The sequence below is a fragment of the Tupaia chinensis genome, unplaced genomic scaffold, assembly GCF_000334495.1.
Source record: "Tupaia chinensis unplaced genomic scaffold, TupChi_1.0 Scaffold144034_1, whole genome shotgun sequence".
Classification (NCBI taxonomy): Eukaryota; Metazoa; Chordata; class Mammalia; order Scandentia; family Tupaiidae; genus Tupaia; species Tupaia belangeri.
Window position 1 is genome coordinate 109,931 of NW_006203886.1, and position 15,478 is coordinate 125,408.

At 46.3% G+C, this 15,478-nt stretch overlaps 1 protein-coding gene and 1 non-coding gene across 2 annotated transcripts in view; both read left to right on the plus strand.

Moving 5' to 3' along the window:
* Positions 1-6: 6 nt before the first annotated feature.
* ELK1 (ETS transcription factor ELK1) overlaps positions 7-15,478 on the plus strand; it is a gene marked incomplete in the record, with an annotated part of 18,609 nt that continues 3,137 nt past the window's right edge. The window contains 4 exon segments of the mRNA XM_014583092.2: positions 7-96; positions 11,131-11,404; positions 14,181-14,630; positions 15,333-15,470. Of these exon segments, the coding sequence (XP_014438578.1) occupies positions 11,195-11,404; positions 14,181-14,630; positions 15,333-15,470 (798 nt within the window).
* Positions 11,883-11,940, plus strand: MIR9771M (microRNA mir-9771m). The gene has a single exon (NR_130605.1). It is a non-coding gene; the product is annotated as a microRNA mir-9771m (primary transcript).

The window sequence follows — 15,478 nt, forward strand, 5'->3', positions numbered from 1 at the left end:
GCCGCCTCCTCGGAAACTGGGCCTGGGGGGCGGTGGGGCCGCGTATGGAGCCCCCGCCCCCCGGAGCTGCCAACGTCGCTGCCGCGCTACACACAGGTGAGCTCTGGCCCTGAAGGGTGAAAGGTCTGGTCCGTGACCCCACATATCCTTCCCGCCCCCGCGCTGGGGATGTGGCTTGGCCCATGGCCTGCTAGTGTTCGACTCCCCGCTGTCACCACCGTGGCTGGGGTACTTGCGTGTGGCATTGCCCCGTCTCTTTGCCCCTTGTAGTGAATCTGACCGTGGCCAGACCTCCCATTGTATAATGGATCAGTCTGCGTGCTTGTATTTCTCCCCAGCTCAACTTACAGTAGACTAGTCCATGGCCTTGGCCCCCAACCCCGAACGCCTACTTGTAGACAACCAGTCTGTAGCATTGTCCAAGCCCCTTAATAACCTGCGTGTATCTGAATGTTCATGTTTCTCCTAGCCTCAACTTTAAGGGGACCTATCTGTGGCCTTGTTTATTCCACACCTCTTGTTCCGTGTAGTGAATGGATCCGTGGCACTGTACTCACCTCCCCGCCCAATACACACCCCTCTTTAATAGTGAGTCCATCAGAGTTTGTATTCCTGTCTCTTCAAATCCTCCAGTGCATCTGTCCATGGCTTTACCCCCTCCCCCATTCGATAGTGGATCAGTCTACATGCTTGTGTTCACATTCCCCTGGCTACTCGTCCTTTGCCCTATCTCTTCTTTCTTTTTCATAGGCGGTCACTCCAATCATTGGACCTCTCCGCTCCTTTTTATAGTAGGTCAGTTAGTGCTTTATATCTTCCTATTTTCAATAGCCCAGCCCCATAGCCCTGTCCCTCTCCTTTTAATTAGTCCGTATGATGGCTTTGCTTCCTTTCCACTAAGGTGCAGGAGCCAATAAGCAGTTTGCTCCCCTTCCCCCCAGTAGATTATCCTTACCCCCCCTCCCTTTGTAGTGGATCTGTTCACTAGCTGTGTGCTTGTATTCACACCCCCGTCACGTACCCTCCCATGAGTCCAGTGCTTTGTAATCTCTCCCAGAAGGGTCTGCCTGTGAACTTTTATCTTTTCTTCCTTTCCTTGTGGTGAATCAGTCTGTGGCCTTCCCTGCCTGTTAATAGTGGATCAGCCTATGTGCTTGTTGAAGCCAGGGTTGTTTTGTTTTGTTTACTGTTGAACACACTTTTTTTTTCTTTTGAGAGGTTTTTGCTATAGGGAGCGTGCGCTCGCCAGAAAGACAGAGACAGAAAGCAAGAAATCACCCCCCAGGGGGAATGGCCACGCTGCAGTCCCTTCTCCTCCATTCTCCTCAGGGGACCTTGGGCATGCATGCAGCATGCACACGTGCCTGGCGTGACTTTAAGCCACCGGGTCCAGGACTTGAACCGCGGTCGACTGCATGGGAATCCAGCGACACAGCCATTAGGCCAACTGCTGGTCCCAGTCGACCACACTCTTAACCTCCAAGCCATTTATTACTACAAATTAATACATTAGCGATAGAAATGATGATTATGTCAATAGGAACTAACATTTATTGAGCACCTGCTATGTAACAGGCAAAGTGTTTTATATTAATGAGCTGATTTAATACTCACCACAACCCTGTGAGATAGGTACTAAGGAAACTGGGGCACAGGGACGTTAAAAACCTTGCATAGAGGTGGCCCGGCAAGTACTCAGGGTACAGGATAATTTTTGAGGCTTCCCTTCTTCACTTCATCCCATCCTATGTGAGGCCCTATCCTTCAAAACCAATTCATTCCCATCTTTGTTCTTTTGTTTTTGCTGTTGCCTCTGCCTGCAGAACTGCCTCCATTCCACATTTTATCTCAGGGCCCATCCACCCCCATCCCAGCAGCGGTGTGACCTACTATAAGTGAACCACTTTCTCACTGTACCTGGTTCCCCATTTGTAAAACAGGGGAATAGAATAACTTCTGGTGTGAATAAAGAATATCCGTGAGTTCATCGTAAAACAAAGAACCTTCTAGGTCTTTCCTTCTACACTTGCACACCTACCAGTGTGCTCCATCCACACTGACTGCCTCCTCACTCTTCCTCAAAACCACAGGCACAGTCCAGCCTCAGGGCCTTTGCATTGGCTATTCTTTATGCCTTGAACACTTCTTCCAGATCTTTGCATGATTCCTTTCAGGGCCCTCTTCATATGTGAACCCGTAAAGAATGTGTTCACCATGTTATAGCACATGGAACACACTGTGTAAAGGTACAGTGCATTAAAGATGTTTCTAAGAATGCCAGTTTATATGTGAATAAGATGAGTGTTTTATCAAAAGGATGTGTTCACAAAACTGTAATGTATATAAACACTCCAAAGGCACAGGTATAAAAGCTGTTTCTAAGAATGCTAGTTGTGTATGTGAATAAGAATCATGTTATTTCATTGAAAGAATGTGCTCACAAAACTAGTATAGGCACAAGTATAAAAGATCTTTGTATGAGTGCTTCCATTTTGTTGCATCTGAGTAGTGTTATTTCAGTAAAGATTGTATTCATCACTCCGTGGTGCTCACAATAAATTATAAAGGCACATGTATTAGAAAATGGTTCCAACAATGCTATTTGTTTTTTTCTAAGCCAATTCCTCCATGACCACTTGAACCTGCACATCCAGCACTATATCCTGTATAGTTTACTTGCTTATTGTCTATCTCTCCCCATTAGGACAGTCCCATGAGGATTTAGAGGGTTGGGTTTTTTTTTTTTTAAGTTTTTGCCATGGGACACATGCATTCGCCAGAGAGACAAAGAGACAATGAGGGGGAGAAGTGAGAAATCACCTCCCCAAGAGGGCTGGCCACGCCACAATCCATTCTCCTCCTGGTATTTTGGGCACATATGCACATACCTGGTGTGATTTTCAAATCACCAGGTCCAGGACTTGAACCACTATCAGCCATGTGGGATTCCAGCATCTTAAGTAAGGCCCCAGAACTTAGAGTTTTTGTCTGCTTCTTCACTGCTGTCTCCAGCACCTCAAAATTGAACTTAGTACACAGTAGATACTTGATAAAATTTATTGCACAGGGGCCGGCAGATGGAATGGTGGTTAAGGGCGCTGGATTCCCACATGGCTGACCGCAGTTTGAGTCCTGGACCTGGCACTTACCTTCTCATTTTCTCGCTTTCTCTCTTGCTTTCCCTTCCCCCTCTCCTTCCCTCCCTCTCTGGTCATATTAAAATAAATCAATAAAGTTAAGTAATTATTTTTAAAAAGAATTTATTGCACAAATGGGGGGAAATGTAATTTCAGACATCAGCATAAGAAACAAATGGAGAAAAGGGACATGAGAGCTAGTTAGAAGACTAAGTAGTTGGGACTGTTCATTCAGCATTGACTGGGCACCTACTGAGTGGTGGGGAAATGGGGTCAGGGACAAAACAAGTAGAAATCCCTTGTGGAGCACATATTTATGAAAATTGGGGAGCTGGGTATGGTGGTACACACCTGTATTCCCAGTTTCACTGGAGACTGAGGAAGGAGGATCACAAGTTCAAGGCCAGCCTGGGCAACATAAAAAGACTATCTCCAACACTAAAAAAAAAAAAAATTACACATATTAAATTTGAAGAGACTATATAAACAAAATAAAGTTTAAGATGGTACGTTAGGTGAATGCTAAAAAGAAAAAATGAAGTAGGGCAGGTGGGAATAGAGTATTGGGGTGGTTGAAATCTTAGGCACAGGACAGGCTATACACGGAAGGTGACGCTTGAGTTACAGCCTAAAGGAGGTGAGAGAGCCAAAACGACTAGGGGAAGGGTGTACCAGGCAGAAGGAACAGCCAGTGCAAAAGCCCTGAGGTGGTATTGTGCGTGCCAGGGAACATCAAAGAAGCCAGTGTGATTAGAGCATAGGGTAGAAAGGGACAGAAGGCAGGGTCAGAGAGGTGAAGAGGACCAGATGGTGTAGGCCATGGAGATCCATGGGATGTTTGGGAGTGAGGAAGATGACACACAAGCTAATAGCTAACATTGGTTGAATGTCTTCCATGTGCCAGAGACACTTCCAAGATTTTACATCTATGGACACACTCAGTCCTCACAAAATCCTATGAGAGTGGGTGTATTTTTAGGAATATTTTATTTTGAGAGTAAAATACGTTGTTTTACAGATGAGGAAACCGGCACAAGAGGTCGAGTAACTTGCTCAAGGTCACAGGGTCAGAACAGGGCAGAAGAGTATGAGGCTGAAGACCCAGATTTGCAAGGGCAGACAGGTTATTCAACGCATTGGATTGTGCAGAGGGAGAATTAATTCTGCCTGGGAGGTACCAGAGCTTGATGATTGTGTAATAAATAGTTTGTTAGGTGAGGGAAGGGCCCTGCTGGTGGGAAGAACAGCAAGTGTGTGTCCTCAGAGGTGAGAACTCTCCTGGGCCCCATGGATAGTGCAGGGTGACCACTTCAGAGCCTTTATACACTGTCCCCTCTGCTTGAAGCACCCTTCCCACAGATGTCATATGGCTTGCTACCTCCCCTCCTTCAGATCAATTATCACTTCCTCAGGGAAGCCCTCTCTACTCACCCTGTATGAAATAGCATCCCTGTCACTCTCTTCAGTTCTCTTCATGGAGAACTAATGGTGTAAAGTGGCTATGAGTGCCTACTGGAGCCAGAGTGCCTGGAATTGAATCCTGGCTCTGCCAGCCTCCCACTGTGTGACCCTGGGCAGGACTTCTCTGTACCTGCACTGCCTCAACTGGAAAGTGAGGGAAATAATCCTTACCCTTTAGTATAGGTTTGAAGATTAAATGAGTCAAATGATTAAAACAGTGTGCAGCACACAGCAAGGGTTGTATGGCTAGTTTGGGGTTTTTTAATTAACATTATTATCCATAGCATAGGTGTCTAACAGGCCTCTGAAACCTCCAGAACCAGCCTCCTGATAGCCCCTGAAAACCGCTCCCACATAACTCCCATCTCCAGGTGATCTGGCCGCAGACCTAGAATCACCCTTGTCTCCTCTCACCACCCTCATGCTATCTGTCAGAAAATACTCACTTTTCACTCTATCTTCAGATTTTATCCAGAACTCAGACATGTCCATGGCCACCATTAACATCTCTCACTTGGACTGTTGCAATAGTCTCTTCAGCCCTGGCAGTGTGTTCTCACAACAGCCAGAGAGGTCCAGTTAAAATCTAAACCACAGCCTACCACCCCTATGTTCACAACCCAGTCACAACTCCTGGCTCACTCAGTCTAAACCAAAGTCCTGGCAGTGCCTTAAAAAGCCTCACTCAGTCTGGCCCCATTGCCTGCCTGTCCTCCTCTCCTACCACTGTCTGTCCCTCCCTCCCATCTCACCCCTCGCCATCCTGGCTTGCTTTCTCTCCCTGTAACCTGACAGGCACACTCTAGCCTCAGAGCCTTTCACACTGGCTACTCCCAGATCCTCACGAGCTAACTGCTTCACCTCTTTTAGGTTTTTACTCAAATGTCACCTCCTCAGTGACTTCCCTCCCCTCACCACCCTTGTAAAAATAACAGCTCCTTTCCTTCTGGCTTTTTTTTTTTTTTGAGAGAGAGATTTTTGTCATAGGGCACATGTGCTTACTAAAGAGACAGAGAGAAATCACCCCCCAGGAGGGATAACCACGCTGCAATCCCTTCTTCTCCATTCTCCTCTTGGGATTTTGGGCATGCACACATGCACCCGGCATGAGTTTTAGGCCACCAGGTCTGGGACTTGAACCACGGTTGATTGCGTGGGAATCCAGCAGTGTATTATGCCACCTGCTGGCTTTTTATTTCATAGCCCTGACTGATCACCATCTGATTTACTCTTTTTTAATTTTATTTTATTCATTTATTCTTATTATTCAATTTGATGAGAGCGAGGAAGAGTGAGAAAGCAAGCTGCCAGGTCTGGAACTCATACCGCAGTCAGTCATGTGGGAGTCCAGCACCTTATCTACCACACCACCTGCTGGCCCCACCATCTGGCATACTCTACCTGTTTGCCTTGTTTCTTGTCTGTCTTCCCCACTAAAATGTGAATTCCACTAGAGCAGGTTTTGTTTTTTTAATGATTTTTAAATTATTATTTTTAATTTGTTACAGGGCATGTGCACTCACGAGAGAGAGAGAGAGAGAGAGAATGTTGCCAGATCCAGAACTCGAACTTCAGTCGACCATGTGGGAGTCCAGTGCCTCAACCACCACACCAGCTGCTGGCCCTAAGAGCAGGGATTTTTGTCTGTTTTTCTCACAGCTGTATCCCCCAGCAGGCCCACTGTAGGCTTTCAATAAATGCTTGTTAAATAAATGAGTAAACATGTCTGAACAAGGCAGATTACTAGAACTCTTATTAGGGATCAAGTGGGAGGAGTCAACAAAACACAAAACCCTGTGTATTGTTCAGGCTGGAAGCCAGCTGTCAGATTCTACTTAGCTGATAGGTTCTGTTGCAGCTGAGGGGAACTGGTAGCATTGCCTGCCTTCACCACCAGGAGTCACACTGAACTCTTTGGGCCTCTGAAATACACTGGCCTCCAATGACAGGACTCTAACTTGACACTTCACAGCTTCTGGTCTTGTATAGTTACCTAAAACTGGGCCTTCTGAATGAACTTCAAACAAGCTCAGGCATAAAAGGATCATACTGTATATTTCATTGCAGATTAAAGAATCAAGGTCTAAATAATAGAGGGAGGGTCTTCTTTGAAATCCAATTTAGAAGATTTTGTTCTGAATCCCATAATAACAGCCAGGTCAACAGTTATTGATGAAAGCTCATTCCCTGAAGGAATAGGAAGCTCATGTTTGTTTCCAGTTTGCCTCAGGAAAGAGCATGTCCCTCAGAATAGGGAGGGTCCTGTTCCCTGATGTACATGCTGAGATGGAGCAGTCAGTGTAAGTGGTAACAGTTAAAAGCTTAGCTAACTGGGGGCCAGATGATGATACAGTTTTTTTTTTTTTTTTAAGAAAAGCTTAGCTAACTGGGGGCTAGATGATGATACAGTATTTTTTTTTTTTTTTGGAGACTTTTTGCTATAGGGCGATAGAGGCAAACAGAGAGACAAAAAGGGAGAAAGATGGGGGATGGCCACGCTGCAATCCCTTCTCCTCCCTTCTCTGAGGATCTTGGGCATGCATGGACATGCGCCCAGTGTGAGTCTAAGCCACTGGGTCCAGGACTTGAACGCAGTCGACTACATGGGAGTCCAGCGACATAGCCATTACACCAACTGCCGGTCCCGATACAGTATCTTTTTTAAATAATTATTTTATTTTCCTTTATTGACTTACTTTTAATTTGACCTGAGAGGGACAGCAAGAGAGAGGGAAAGTGAGAAAGCAACAGCCAGGTCCAGGGCTTGACTTATGGTCAGCCGTATGGGAGTCCAGCGCCCTTAACCACCATGCTACCTGCCAGACCCAGTGGTACAGTATTAAAACTCAATGTCCTGCAAGGCTGGCCCACATGAGAAGGTTCAAGTTTGCTCCCAGAGACCTTCTTAAATACTCCAGGCACACAGGGGCCCATGACCCAGGGCTGGCTGAAGCTGGGGGTGGATTGCAGTATCAAGACCCTGTTGGGGGTGCTTTATCTCCCTTTCTCTCTTTCTCTGTCTCTCATTCATGAGAGAAAATAAATAACAATGACGGTAAAAAGCTTTGCTGGAACCTGACTGCTTAGGTCCCAATGCTGGCTCTGTCACTTCTAGCCGGGTGGTCTGTGGAAGACATTTTGTACCTTGGCTTCCTCATCTATAAATCAGTAATAACAAGAGTACCTACATCCTAGAGTTATTACAAGTGATAAATGAGTCAGTACCTGTAAAAATAGCACTACAGGTCTACATGCCCTAATCCAAAACCCCTGGGGGCCAGAAATGTTACAGAATTTCCTTTTTTTCAGATTTTAGAAAGGTAACATTGGTGCACATACAATATGTTACATAACACCCTTAGTAAGCAAGCTCTATAATCAGCTACGTTCATATTTCTGCAGCAAAATGTATGTACATTCACACAATTAAGCGAGGCTCAATTAAGACCAGAAAGTGCCTTGTTTCATTTCAAATCTGGTTTTGCTGCCAAAAGAGTTACAAAGAAGCTTTCTGTTTATAGAGCTTTGTGGATTTTGAAATAGCTGATAAGAAATTATAAAAAAATCAGAAACTAATATTTATTTAGAGCTTATCATACTCTAGGCATTTTATGTTTAATCCACATAATAACCTTAGGAATGAAGTATAATTATTATCCTTGTTTTACCAATGGGCATGTCATTATCTCTGGTTTACAGATGAGAAAATTGAGGTACCGAGAGGTTAAAGAATATGCCCAGGGTCACACAGGTAATAAAGTGGCAAACCAGGATTCAAACCCAAGCAGTCTGACTCAAGAACCTGGATGATTTAATAGGCCATATTGCCTCTCTGTTTAGAATAGTGCCTGGCATGGGTTAACCGCACGGTAAATATTAGTTATTTCTGTTATCAAGAACGAAAACAGGCCCAGCCTGGTGGCACAGTTGGTAGCAGTGGTGGGAGCCACGTGGTTGGCCTGAGAACACGTCAAGTGCATGTGGCATGTACCGAGGATCCTGAGGGGCTTGAGGGCTGGAGAAGGGGGATTACGACATGACCAAACCCGGTTGAGCGTTTCTCTCTCAAATAAGAATAGGTAAACTTTAAGAAAAGAAGAACAGGAGGGACCAGCAGTTAGCATAATGGCTATGTCGCTGGACTCGCATGTAGTTGTCCGTGGTTCGTGTCCCGGACAGGGTGGCTTAAAACTCACGCCGGCGCATGTGCGTACGTGCCCAAGATCCCGAGAGGAGAATGGAGGAGAAGGGATTGCGGCGTGGCCATCCCCCCTGGGGAGTGATTTCTCGCTTTCTGTCTCTCTGTCTCTCTCTGTCTGGCGAGCACACATGCCCTATAGCAAAAACTTCTTCCAAAAAAAAGAAAAAAAGAAAAGAAGAACATACAAAGATGCTAACAGGTTAGAGGAGTAGGGAGTAGAGGGACAGAAAATAGTGGGCATTCAGTTACAGGAAGGTTTCGTAAAGAAAAGGGCCTTTGAGCTGAGACTTGAGGGATGAGGAAGACTGCTAGGCAGGAGGAAAGAGCTCCACATAGAGTGAACAGCCTTTGCAAGGGTCTGGCAAAAGGAATCTCCTGAGAAGCTTGACACCGATATGATAGAAGATACAGATGGATAATGTTCAAATGAGGGAGATGCCCTTGTTTTGTTTTGTTTTTGAGAGAGAGAGAGAGAGAGATTTTTGCTATTGTACATTCACCGGAGGACAGAAAGTGAGAAGCCATCCCCCAGGGAGGATGGCCACACTGCAGTCCCTTCTCCATTCTCCTCTCAGGATTTTGGACATTCGTGTACATGCACCAAGCATGAGTTACAAGCTGCTGTGTCCAGGACTCAAACTGCAGTCAACCACGTGGGAGTCCAGCACCTTAAGTACTACACCACCAATGCACTTGTTTTCTATTTCAAATGTAATAAAATACAATTAGCCACTTAACACCTTGCAGTTTCATAGATCAGAAGCCCAACACTGTGGTCTCACCAGGGTAAAATCACAGTGTAAACAAGTCTGAGTTCCTTTCTAGAGGTTGTAGAAAAGAATCCAGTTCCTGCTCACTCAGGCTGTTGGCACAATTTGGTTCCTTGTACTGATAGGACTGGTCTTTATTTCCTTAATGACTATCAGTTGAGGGTCATTCCTAGCTTTAAGAGGTTGCTGGGGCCAGACAGTGGCACAATAGTAAAACACGATGCTCTGTGAAGCAGTCTCCCAGTTCAATAAGATTCCCAGTTCAAGTCTAGAGTCTTCCCTGAGTACACCAGACATGTGTGTGCCCATGATTCAGGACTGGCTGAGGGCAGAGGTAGATCACAGCCTCAGGACCCTGGGGATGCTGTGTATGTGTGTTTCTCGCTTTACTCTCTCTCTCTCTCTCTCTCTCCCTCATAAACAATAAACAAATTTGGGGTGAGGAGGAGAGGCTGTTCGTATTCCTTAGCTAGGAATTCCTTTCCTCCATCTTCAAAGCCAGCAATGCCAGGTTGAGTCCCTCTCACACTTGGAATCCCTCTTGCCTCTTCTGTCATCAGTATCTCTGAACTAAATTTCTGCATCCCTCTTCTGCTTTGAAGAGCTCATATAGGGACTACGCAGTGGTACAGTGATAATACAACAAGACCCACATGTAGAAGGTTCTGGATTTACAACCCAGGATTTCCCTGAGCACGCCATGTGTACACATGTGTCCTCGACCAGGGCCAATTGAGACCAGGGTAGATCGAAACGTGAAGACTCTTTTGGGGCTGCCTGCTTGCCTGCCTCTTCCTCCCTCTCTCTCTCCTTTCCTCCCTTCCTCTTCTGCCCCTCCACAAGAGATAGAGACACATAAGGAGGAAAGCTCCTATGGTTAGACTGAGCTCATTCAAACAATACAGAGCAATCACCATATCTTTAGATCTGTAACCTTAATTTCATCTACAAAATTCCCTTTTGCTGTGTAGCATAGCATACTCAGAGGTTCCAGGGATTGGGACATGTACATCTTTGGGGGAAGAACTGGCATGATTCTGCCTATCACAGTCTGCCCTCTGGTTCCAAAGATTCACTTTTGTCCTACAGGTAAAATACATTCACATTGAGACCTGCACTTGGCGTAATGGCTATGTTGCTGGGCTCTCATGTAGTCAACTGCAGTTTGAGTCCCGGACTCGGTGGCTTAAACTCATACCGGGCTTGTGTACATGTGTGCCCAAGATCCTGAGAGGAGAATGGAGGAGAAGAGATTGCAGTGTGGCCATCACCCCAGGGGGTGATTTCTCACTTTCTGTCTCTCTGTCTCTCTCTGTCTTTCTGAAGAGTACACACGCCCTGTAGCAAAAACTTCCAAAAAAATAAAAGTATGTTCACATCATCCTAAAATCCTCAAGGTTTCATCCCATTATAGGGGGCATCCAAAGCCAGACTTGGGAGCCTAGAAGTTAGTCTGAGGATGTTTAGGGAATGATAGTGGGGTTTGGGGACAGAGGTGGAGGCAAGACGACAAGAAAGGAATCCTCTTCCCACCAACCTCTATACCCTCCTGTGTCCACAGCTTCTCAGCTCTGAGCTGTCTGCCCTCCAGGTACCCCTGGGATGGCGTGAGCGCTCCCCCAGCGATGGACCCTTCTGTGACGCTGTGGCAGTTTCTGCTGCAGCTACTGAGAGAGCAAGGGAACGGCCACATCATCTCCTGGACTTCACGGGATGGTGGTGAGTTCAAGCTGGTGGATGCAGAGGAGGTGGCCCGGCTGTGGGGGCTACGCAAGAACAAGACCAACATGAATTATGACAAGCTCAGCCGGGCCTTGCGGTACTACTATGACAAGGTATGGCCTCCAAAACCAGGACTGGGATGCCCCCCCCCAACATTTATATCAGAAATTTCATTTTCCTGTCTTAATTGCAATAGCTGTACATTTGAAAACAGTATTAAAATTTCTATTTCTTAACCCATTCCCAGACCAATGTTGGGCCCCAAAACATTTATCTCATTTTCTTGTCTTACTACTTTGGCTAAAACCTTCATTGCAGTATTAATACTAACTCTTCCTCACCCTACTCTCTGAAATTTCTAAAACAGTGCTGTCCTACCATACCCTACACAACATTTCATTTTCATGTCTTATTCCTATAGTCAAAACTTTAAAAAGACTATTAATAATGACCAGCCCTCATTGTGCCCTCTGGAACCCCTGGACCAGTGCCGAGTTCCTCCAGTTATTTCATAATCTTGTCTTATTCCAGAATATTTCATATTCTTATTCCTAGGATCAAAAATATCCCTGGCACTATTATATTGGGTTGTCGGAAAAGCCACGACACATTTTTGCATAGAAAAAATATGTCATGACTTTTCCGATGACCCAATATAAACCTATCCTCTGGGATCCCCAATATTTTTAATCAATTATTTCCTTTTCTTCTCTTTTTCCTTTAGCTAAAACCTCTAAACAGCGTGTATAATGCCAGCTCCACACCCCATCCTCTTGGATTCCCAGAGCAACACTGGTGCACCTCAATGTTTAAATCAGTTGTTTTATTTCATTATCTTTTTTTTTTTTTAGGGCTCTTGCCATTGGGGTGCATAAGATCACTGGAGAAAGACAGGGAAAGGGAGGAATCACTCCCCCAGGGGGATTGCCACACCACCATCCTATTTTCCTCTCTTAATTTTGGGCTCACATGCACATACACCTAGTGTGGTTTTCCAGCTGCCAGGTCCAGGACTTGAACTGTGGTTAGCCATGTGAGAGTCCAGCATCTTAACCACCACAGCACCTACTGGCCCCTATTTCATCACCACATTCCTATAGCTAAAATTTAAAATTGTCCTCATCCTACCCACTTAGACCAACTGGATCTTCCCCCAAACCCAGTATTTAGACAAGTTATTTCATTTTCTTATTTCTTTAGCTGAGACCCCCAAAACAGTATTAGTAAATATCCCTTTTCATTCCTCTTAGAAATGCAAACCCACCATGTGACATGCCTAGGCATCATTAAGACCTCTCCAGAATGCCTTACTACCCTTCAGAGTCTTTGCCCCCCAGCAGCCCGACTCTTGTGCTGTACACCCTTAATAATTTATGGCATTTATTCCATTTTTATATTCTATTCCTTTACCTTTAACCGCCAAAACAATATTCATAATAAGGCTACCTTACTCTCTGCCCTCTTAGACCAAACATCCCTGAGACCCTCCAGACCAGACCTGTCCTGAAATACCCTGGCATGTTCTGTGACCCACCCAAGCCAGCCTTGTACTCCACACCCCCTCCCCCACCACCCTGGATATTTATACCAGCATTTTTTGGGGGGGATGGGGGATTTCCATAGAATGTTTGCACTGCCATAGACAGTGAACAAAGATTGTGAGAAATCACTCCGCAGGAGGATGGCCACACCACGATCCCTTCTTCTCCAGTCTCCTCTCATATTATATGTACACATATAAGCACGTTGTGATTTTCTAGCCACTGGGTCCAGGACTTGAACTATGATCAGCCATATGGAAGTCTGGCACCTTAACCACCATGTCACTTTCTGACCCCTATATGTATCAGCATCTCAGTATCTAATTGCTGTCAGTTATTTTATTTCCTTTTCTTTTTTTTTTAAAGAGGTTTTGCTACAGGGCACATGCACTCACCCAAGAGACAGAGAGATAGAAAGCAAGAAATCACTCCCTGGGAGGGATGGCCATGCCGCAATCCCTTCTCCTCCAGTCTCCTCTCGGGATTGTGGGCACATACACACATGCACCCTGCATGAATTTCAAGTCGCTGGGTCCAGGACTCAAAAACTGTGGTCAATTATGTGGGAGTCTAGCAACATAACCATTAGGCCATCTGCTGGTCCCAGTTACTTTATTTTCTTATGCTTTAGCTTAAACCACCATAACAGCTTTAGTAATGAAGCCTCTTCACCCTGTCCTCTAGTGATCTTGCCCTGTTCCACTTCTGTCAATAGCTTCAGAAAATCCTCCATAGGAATAATTCATCACCACTTTGTCTACAATAATTTAGTCTCTTCCAGTATTTATATCAGCTACTTCATTTTCCTGTCTTATTGCATTAGCTAGTCTCCAAAACCATGTCCTGGGAGCCATCCTCAAAGCCTGACCCTATTAACCTTTAGTTGTTGGAGCTAGGAGGAAAACTTCCTGCACCTGCTTCCCCATATGAGCCCATTTGTGAAGAGGAACCAGTGAAAGTAGGGAGATCAGACCTACAGACATCAAGAGTGACAAGGAGAGAGGAGCAGTAGACTAAAGAAAGAATTATGGAGCATAGGATAGAAATGGGAAGAAACTGGGGAGAGATACCTAGAGGGTGATCTGGGGAGGAGAGAGGGAGAGGTAAAGATCGGCACAGAGGGGAGAAGCCCACAAATTGAGGATATGAGTAAAATGTGAAATGGGCTGGTAGGGGAAACATACAGAGAAAGGAAAAGATATATGTAAAAAGACAGGAGTGGGTAAGTGGGAAGAAAGATATTAGGAGAAAAGAAACATCCCTCTATCCCCTTATTCCCCATCAACCACCTCCCTTACACCCTACTCCTTTCCTCTAAAGCCCTCTGTTCTGTCTCCTCCCGTCACAGAATATCATCCGCAAGGTGAGCGGCCAGAAGTTCGTCTACAAATTTGTGTCCTACCCAGAGGTCGCAGGGTGCTCCACTGAGGATTGCCCGCCCCAGCCCGAGGTGTCTGTTGCTTCTGCCGTGGCAAATGTGACCCCTGCTGCTGTACATGCTGCCCCTGGGGACACTGCCTCCGGAAAGCCAAGCACACCCAAGGGTGCAGGATTGGCAGGCCCAGGTGGTTTGGCACGCAGCAGCCGGAATGAGTACATGCGCTCGGGTCTCTATTCCACCTTCACTATCCAGTCCCTGCAGCCACAGCCACAGCCACCCCCTCATCCTCGGCCTGCCTCGGTGCTCCCCAATACTGCCCCTGCAGGAGCAGCAGTGCCCCCCTCAGGGAGCAGGAGCACCAGTCCAAACCCTTTGGAGGCCTGCCTGGAGGCTGAGGAGGCCGGCCTGCCTCTGCAGGTAAGGACTGGAATATATAAATTCAGGAAGAGGAGGGATGTCCAATTCCCAAATGAGGGGGGCTGGTAGGAGAAGAGACAGAAATCCTATTAAAGGAGATGATGGTGGAAGGCAAGACGCAGAAGTTCCCTTGGAGAACAGCGTGGGGAGGAGAGCTATGTAAATCCTGAGAAGGGGGAGAGTACGCGTGCTACAGTCAGTAGTTAACCCAACATGTAGGTACCCCGAACAGATTTGTTTAATGTGCTGCTTCTCACTTTATGGCACCAGAATCACCTGGGGGGCTAATTAAACCAAAGATTGCTGAGGTCCACCCCCAGATTTCTGATTATGTGGGTCTGGGGAGGAGTCCAAGAATTGTGTTGTTAAAAGAGTTTCCAAATGAGGCAGATGCTGCTGGTCTGTAAAGGAAATTTTTGAGACCCACTGTGGTAATGAAATGAGGGTGGTTATCCCTCGCAGTCTGGCCCCCATTAGGCTGTCTCACCCTGGGCCTCCTACCCCACAGGGGGACCTGCCCCAGAGGAAGCCTTACTCCCTTGAAGAAGTCCCATGCTCTGTTAGAGGATCTGCCCAGAGGTGCAGTCATTCCTCCAGGACCAAGTCCTGCCTTCCCAGGGAAATCATTGAGTGGCCCACAGGAGAAACCCTCTCTACCCCAACCATCCTTAAGCACCCTTTCTGCGCCCGCTCCTCTCCCAGGTCATCCTGACCCCTCCAGAGGCCCCAAACCTCAAATCAGAAGAGCTGAATGTGGATCCGGGTTTGGGCCGGCCCCTGCCCCCAGAGGTGAAAGTGGACGGGCCTAAGGAAGAGTTGGAAGCTGTAGGGGAGACAGGGGTTGTGCC